Raw genomic sequence first — 7,664 nt, 5'->3', positions numbered from 1 at the left:
GCTGAGAAGCAAAGCTTTGGCTTTGGCATTTGGCTTCTCAGCCAAAATTGAAGACCGTGCCTCTGGCTTCACTGTCAAATGAAGTCAAAATAAGGGTTTGGGTCTAGTCACCCTTGTTTTGCTTAGCTTCTGAGAGACATGCACTTACTAACCCTCCCAGCTTCGTGTTTTCAGGTATCCTATGTCTCCCGATCTTGTCCGAATAGATGATTTCTCACCGCCCTCCCACCCTCCCTGGTCCTTCACCCACTCTCGGCTGCAACACATGCCTAAATCTGAACTAGGGAGCAAAGACACCATCTTATATTTCAGAATTAAATACCTAAATTTCCTTGCGGCGTCAGGCCTATACTTCTGGAAGCAAAAAACTGTGTATTTTAGGCAGTAAATAAACATGTAACATGTAAGTAAGAAATTACTATACATAGGCACGATTCAAATGATCATCCGACATGATTTCATAAACTGAAGAGGAATAAAATAGTTGAATATCGCAGATAGGACACATCAATCTCCTTATACACTTTACAGCACACTACAAATCTGCCCAGCAAGTCAAATATTTTACTCATTAAAATAGTAGCTTTCATCACACTATAAACCATTTGCAAATGCAGACCAGAAAACCGACAAGTGTATTTACTGTAAAGCTTTATATTTGTGTCATCAATTAACAACAAAAGTTTGGAATAAAACTAAAATAAAAGCTAATCAAAACAGTTAGCTGTCAAAACAGATGGGAACTACATTTTTCAAACCAAGTAAAAAGCCAAAGCTTTCGAACATTTAGTGTCATGTCAGCTGATACAGACAACTTTAGAAAGGAAGGACAGCAAATGTCAGGAGTATATGAAGAAAAGGTGTCCCCGGCCGAGAGATTCACGTTTATGAATTTCCATTGATTTTTTTTTTTTTGACTCCAGGAAGATTAACTCGCACTAAAGCAGACCTCTGATACGTGAACTATAAATAAGGTGCTGACGCGACACTGCAGGCAAAATAAATAAAAACAGAGCCCCGACATTATTTTAGCCTCAAACAAATGTTTCAGTCCCTACATTGTCTGGCTCAGAAAGATACATAGACAGTCTCACAGACAGAGATATAAATGAACAATTGCAGTACCTTTTTCCCACACTGTTTACAGGGTTGGCGATATTCCTACTGGCAATAGATTTTCTTCTTGACAGCTTCTTGGTGTTGGTGCTGTCATCAGTGCTGTCATCCTCTTTCTTTGGTGTGTTACTTCCTTTGCTGTTCAGGTCCCTTAGCACATTATAATTAATTTTACTTGAGATTTTCTTCTGTTCTAACATCTTTTCAATTGCCTCTCCTGCTGTGCTGGCTTGAATTGGCTCCCGCTTCTTTGCAGATTTCTTTGGCTTAATTAAAATATAAAATTAGTAATGTAGATACAAACAAAGTTTCGTGAAGCAGAAGGGCGAGCTGCAGCTCAGCAGTCCTGGCTCAGGTGCTGCTGATGCGGGGATGCAGGCAACGCAGCCGGGCTAAGCCAGCGCTCCCTCTCCTGCCACCCAACGGGACCGAGAGGTCTCTTTTCTCCGAGAGAGAAGTGTTCGCTTTTTGCCAAATGCCCACACAGTTTATTACAAATTCTTTACTTAGTATTTGTAATGCTGCCAGAGAAGAAACATGGGCCATTTCTCACGCGTGAAAAAAAAAAGGGAATGAACTCCTGTTTCAGGAACAGGGACCCTGACAGCATCACCCAGCATGGAAATAAAGAAATTCCCCTGCTAAAATTGCCTTTAAAGTTAGAGTCAAGCTGGGTCACGACTCCCCTAAGCACTGATAACTCCATATCGAAACTGCAAGGATATTTTATATCAAGTTCGAATGCGGCGTGGGAGAGCATCTACCCAACTCCTCCTCCACACTGAAAAAGGCCAAGAACATTAGCAGCAGCTTTCTAAGCGTGGACTGGCATTAACGCCGACGGATAGGAAGCAGGAGGCTGCAGACACACGAGCGCAGCGGCAATGTCACCTGCAACTGCCCTTCCCAGGCAAACGCTGCAAGCCCCAGCCCGGCGTTGCGCTGCGGAGCCGGACAAAGAGAATTGACACAGGAGAACATTTCTAGCCATGTCCAATGGCTGGGTAGGTACGGGAAAAAAAGAACCTCTGTTCCTCATTCGGCATTTTCCTTTTCAAAGGAAGGTTTTAACACCAAGCTCTGCAGGAGATTTATTTTTTAATGGATAATAGCCCCTCTGTTTACCTACATGGGTCAAGTGCTACCTTGAAATTGGAAAGCACTACATTAATCAAGTTCTACTCGAGCTGTCAGAAACAATACAGAGTTAGAGAAAAACTCCTGTGTTGTCCGAACAAAAAGGTGGGTGTTTGGGCTACTTGGCGGTGCCAATGAGTTATACAATTTTGAAAATTGCTGGTAGACTGCCACGTCTCCGTAAGCGCAGGATGAATGAGAAACTCTGAAGCATAAAACAGTGTTTCATTGTCTGGTTTTGTTTTTAGTGTTGAAATACCTAGGGGGAGTGGGAAACTCTGTCTTTCGCATTAGTCGGAAAAAAAGGTAGAGGATATACACACTAAAAACTAACATGGATTTTAGTTGCATGTGGAAGACTTGACTTGTCACTTGCTCAATTACACAACATACTAATGCCGTAAATCGTGAATATACGGCCAATTAGGCTGCTTTAAACTGCTAAACATGGAGACAGGACATGCCATTTGTTAACATAACTGTCGCATTTTTTATGAAAGGTAGAACAAAATACTCCTTCCAGTGACTGTAACAAGGATCTGTTCAGTTCTTCATAAAGAAATCATTATTGTAAGAGCAAAGAAAGCTACTGAAGTTATGGCAAGTACAAACAAATTCCCCATGCACACGTTAAAAAAAACATTAGGCATGTCTTAAGACCTATATTTAAATAAGCAAGCAACTAGGACAGCAATCATAGATGCAAAGAGCCATCTCTGACTTTGCCATGCACAGAATTTTCTCATAATAGTAATTTAAAATAAAAGTTTGGGCAAGGAAGTGTTTTACTCACCACCTGAAAAATTATAGCCTTGTATTTTGATAACAGGTAGAGATACAATAGCTTTTGCTCATTTAGTGGTGACCTGTACCATTATGCCCATACATCCTACATGGAGTTGATCAGCAAATGTAATGAATTTCCAGGACATTCTCAATCAGACACAATTAGCACACAGTTTAATACCTTGTGTTCCTTATAAATCCCAAGTTCTTTCTCTTTTGCTATTCTTGCTTCCTTTTCTGAAAGATGACAAAAGGGTAACCAGCATGAAGATTACACAGACTGCATATTTCAGCAACACCGATCAAAAGGAGAATTTCAGTCCTATATACTTACCTTTTTGTTCCTTCAAATAATCTGCGTTTTCTTTCATCCATAGCTCTGCTTTTATCTGAGCTTCTGTTTCGTTAAGTATATACTAAAAGACAAAACAAGTTTATCTACTTTCAGAAATCAACTTGAAAACCATAGAGCAAAACTGAATGGAAAAACTACTGGCAAGATCAATTCACATTCTGTTTTTAAAAATACATTAATAAAAGAAAATATGACTGAGATGTGACAATCAGAGAGCATTTCTAGTAACTTCTAAAGCTGGCAAAAACCAACGACGTTTTCAAAAAACAGCACTTAGTTTCCAAACTATGATGGGGTGACCAAAAACCATCCAAGACTCATTGTACGTGGTCTGTAATTAACCTAAAATGATCCTGGGTTTATGATCTTTTTCAGATGGTATGAGAGGGTATCATGACAACATGGTCGTCTGCAAGTAATTCTGCGTGTTGATGGTGGTCTGTAATCCAAAACAGTATGGGAACCATTGCCTTGCACTACCAAAACAGAAACATGTGTCTTCTGGGTAGGTTTCTGTGAAGGTTTAGGCAAAGTTACTGAGATTATTAGTTCAATGGCCACGTCTGCGTGAAGGAAACCAGCTTAGATTGCTGGAGTTTTAGTCCTCTAGATTTTAGAGAGTTGGGTTCAGTAACCACACGTAGGCTTTTTTCAGTTAACTCCACTTAGTCTTGGTTACATCGTTAGTAGGTGTGGAGCTGTAAAACACATCTAGAACTATTCCAATGAATTACAGAAATAAATAAACAGGTAGGTAGCAGGCAGGCTGGCAGGTTGGTAGATAGATCTTCTCTTCAATTACTTAAATGTAAAAACAAATCCCGTATTTAGCACAACTGCCCATGAAACAGAAGTTTTCTACAGCTGATGCTGTTTGGGAGTGAAGAACTTTTGCAGAACGGAGAAGACAGACTGGGTCATCCTTCATGAACAAGACACTTTATTTTTAAGCAGCAGACCCAAGACTTGTAAAACGATGTTTAAGTGCAAGAAAAACAATTTGAGATTTCTCCATCTTATGGGTTTGAGCATTCAAGATTTTCTCCAAAGTAAAATGTACCTATATAGGGTTTTATGAGAAAAATGACTCCAGTCAAATGAACCTAACGCAGGGAGGAGTCCGTCCTCCGAGGGCAAACAAGGCAAGCAAAAGCTGTGCAAGTCCTGGTTTATCAGACCAATATTTTCACTCTTTCATCTGCTTCTATTAAAGGTGAGCCGTAATAGTGAAACCTGCTTCCTCCTAGCTCAGTTATTCATCCTTCTTATGATTTTAGAGAGTTCATAATCTTGAGCTTACAATATTACAGTCTATTGCCATGGAAATGAACATGAGGTCATAAAAGCAGAGTTATGACCTCATCACAGAGCCTAGGAGGAGGAGAAAATATGCTTGTTCTTCCCCCGCATTTGTTCAAATTACGGACCTGCTATATTGAAAACCTTCAGCCTCCCCGCTCCCTCCATACCACGTCCGCTCAATTCACAAGACCCCTCTTAACGCCCAGCCTAGCAAAACCCGGTTCACAGCTGAAGTCAAGCTGAGCATTTTCCTGCTCCTTCATCCATCGCCCACAACATTCTGCAGATCAGTAATCCCTATGCAACCTCATCGCTCTCAGTGATTTTGTACCCCAAAAGGAGTTTTTAGCCTTGGCATTATCATTCAAATTACACTTTAATCCAGCGTGGCGGCTGGAGAGGGCATCAGGCTCAGAGTCAGGAGAGCCGGACTCTGTCACGTGTTCAAGTGTTGACCTGCTGTGTGGCCTTCAACAAGCCGTCTTCCACAGCTGTCTGTCTGTCATATTCAGGCTATATAGTAAAGGCTATCTTTCACTGTCACACAAATACTAATAAATCCTGAAAATGTTACAGAAATCTTTGAAAGAACACAGAAGCTGTACATGCTGGTTTTACAGTTTAGTTTCCATGGCAGCCTCCTATGCTGAATATATCTTAATTAAATAATGAATTTAAAGCTCCACCAAACTTTTAAAAGTCCTTCTTCAAAATAAAAGACATTCTAAAACGTAATTATTCCAGCACGGTAAAAGCGAGCAGCAGCAGCAGTCTTATATATATAAAACTTGGGGCAAGGAATACCAAATTCCAGGCTTGCGTGAACATTAATTTTGATCTCAGATCACTGAAATCATTTGAACCTCTCTATAGATCAGAGCAAAGAGGCAGTGAGGGGAGAGAATAAACCAGAGAAGAACCATTTTTCTTTCTCAGATATCCAAATGCAGAGAGACCCAGGGTAAGAGGGCACCTTACCCGATCGATTTCACTGTCGTCGATCCCACTCAGATCTAATTCACCATCTCCTGTATTCTCACCTACAGAAAAGAATACATTTTAATTAGGCAGATGTTTGTTCAAAATCAATGGTGAAGTAACATTTAACGATTGTCCTTCAGAGATTTGCATCCTTCCATGTTCATTCAGGAGGTTTAATGGGTTGCTAAGTATTTTCGATATGGGGGTACACGCACGCACAAATTCACCACACTGAATTCATTTAAAATTCAGGAAGTGGTACGGTCCGCGTCAGTAATAAAAATCTGCCGAACGCTTCCAGTTGCCTTTTTTTTTTCCATTTTAATTTATAGCCACAATGTTCACCAGAAAGCTGGGGAACCATTTTAGGAAGATCATTTTTCTTTCGTCATAACATTAATTTCTCTGTCAGAGCCTATAGGTCAACAATTAATCCATAAATTATGTCTTAGAAAATATTTTCTATTTTCAGGGAAGCAGTGTGGACCAGTGAATAACACATCATGCTGACAGTCATACCACGGCTTTCTTTTTGATTTTGAGTTATCATCATTTGAACCACTTACCTCATACCAGTTCTGTAAAAAGATGTGTATTAGTTTTTCTGTCTGTAAAATGGGAATTATTAAAACATTCCCAAATTTTAAAATAACTGTTAAAAGCTATGGAAGGGTCTAGATGAATGTTAAACAATAATGGCTTTCTGTAACTACGATTTCACTGTAATTTTTCTAGTTTTGTATTTATTAAGACTTCTTCTGAAAACACATTTTTTAATATTCTATCCATTAAAAAGCTTAATAGCACAGAACTGAGGCCTAATTTGGGACTGGCACAATGTACAGCAGCAAAACCCGATTTTCCACGTCACATTAATGTACAGTAGCAATACACTATCAATGTAGTCCAGGTACAGAAGAAAATAAATTATTCCACAAAGACTTATGCTGGGGAATGAAGCAATCTTCTCGGTCATCTCCATTACACCTAATCAAGACTAGACAAGAGATGACCTACCCAGTTTACTTGCAGAAAAAATAAACAAATTAAGCTTCAACAATCTGCAGTAATGAATTCGAACTGAAATGGTGCAGAACAGCTTGGCATCTTCACGGTTCCTGCTCCCCCAGCCCCAGGGATCTGCCTCCCCACAAACCAAGACCTGGTTTGATTCCCCATTCTGGTGCTTTCTCGCGGAGCAGAGCTCCTGAGCAGCGTGGTGCTGGACCGGCGGAGGGGGAAGGCACCTGCAGCTCTTTGACCCAACAGCAGGTTATGGCAACGCAGAGCCTCGAGGCTTGAGGAGCACCAAATGGTGAAGATAAGCAAAGGTAGGAATTATGAGCGTTCCCAGAAGATACGAACGATGCTCTGCTTGGCAAAACTCAGGCGTTTAAACCAGTTGCCTAAAGTACGTGAAATCACAGCGTCAGGAATCCAACGAAAACAACTAGTTAGGAAAAAAGGCTGCACTTCTTGAGGTGGCGCAAAGGATCTGGCTGCTCAACTCAACACATTTACTGATATCAGACATCAAACACTTACAAATGTCTTTTCAAAATCCACCTTAAACAACCAACAGAAAGTTTTAAACTCTTTCCATACCAAGTCATATGTGAAATGGGTTTCACCCTAAAGAAAATGTCCTCTCGCAAAGAACCACATAACACTGCGCTTTGATTTTCTTCTGAGATTGTCTCATAAAAGTAGTATCAACTTTACCAATTCAGATAATCTGATGCTAATATGACCGAAAAGGCCTTAAGGAACATTTCTCATTGCCATTACATTTAGAAATTAACTGTACTTTAGTCCCAGGCACAAGATTTACTTTACAACCTTTTCCCCCCAAAATACTCTAAAAGTGTAAAAGATTTTATAATAACTATATAATTGTTCAGTACATATGCTTTTCTTCTGCTTTGATCTCTATATAGTGCAGTAAGAGCAGAACTTTCTGCACCAGGGCCACCAGCTCCTCGTGCAG

At 40.1% G+C, this 7,664-nt stretch overlaps 1 protein-coding gene across 1 annotated transcript in view; it reads right to left on the bottom strand.

The window, feature by feature from the left end:
* LOC104081429 (transcription factor IIIB 90 kDa subunit-like) overlaps positions 1 to 5,737 on the bottom strand; it is a gene marked incomplete at its 5' end in the record, with an annotated part of 45,629 nt that extends 39,892 nt beyond the window's left edge. Inside the window, 4 exons of the mRNA XM_009584181.1 lie at positions 1,126 to 1,382; positions 3,221 to 3,276; positions 3,374 to 3,455; positions 5,675 to 5,737. Coding sequence (XP_009582476.1) covers positions 1,126 to 1,382; positions 3,221 to 3,276; positions 3,374 to 3,455; positions 5,675 to 5,737 — 458 coding nt within the window. The remainder of the gene's footprint in view (positions 1 to 1,125; positions 1,383 to 3,220; positions 3,277 to 3,373; positions 3,456 to 5,674) is intronic.
* Positions 5,738 to 7,664: the final 1,927 nt, after the last annotated feature.

Source organism: Fulmarus glacialis, unplaced genomic scaffold (genome assembly GCF_000690835.1).
Source record: "Fulmarus glacialis isolate BGI_N327 unplaced genomic scaffold, ASM69083v1 scaffold15648, whole genome shotgun sequence".
NCBI classification, from domain to species: Eukaryota; Metazoa; Chordata; class Aves; order Procellariiformes; family Procellariidae; genus Fulmarus; species Fulmarus glacialis.
Note: the sequence above shows the minus strand (reverse complement) of the source record. Positions and strands in the feature narration are given on the sequence as shown.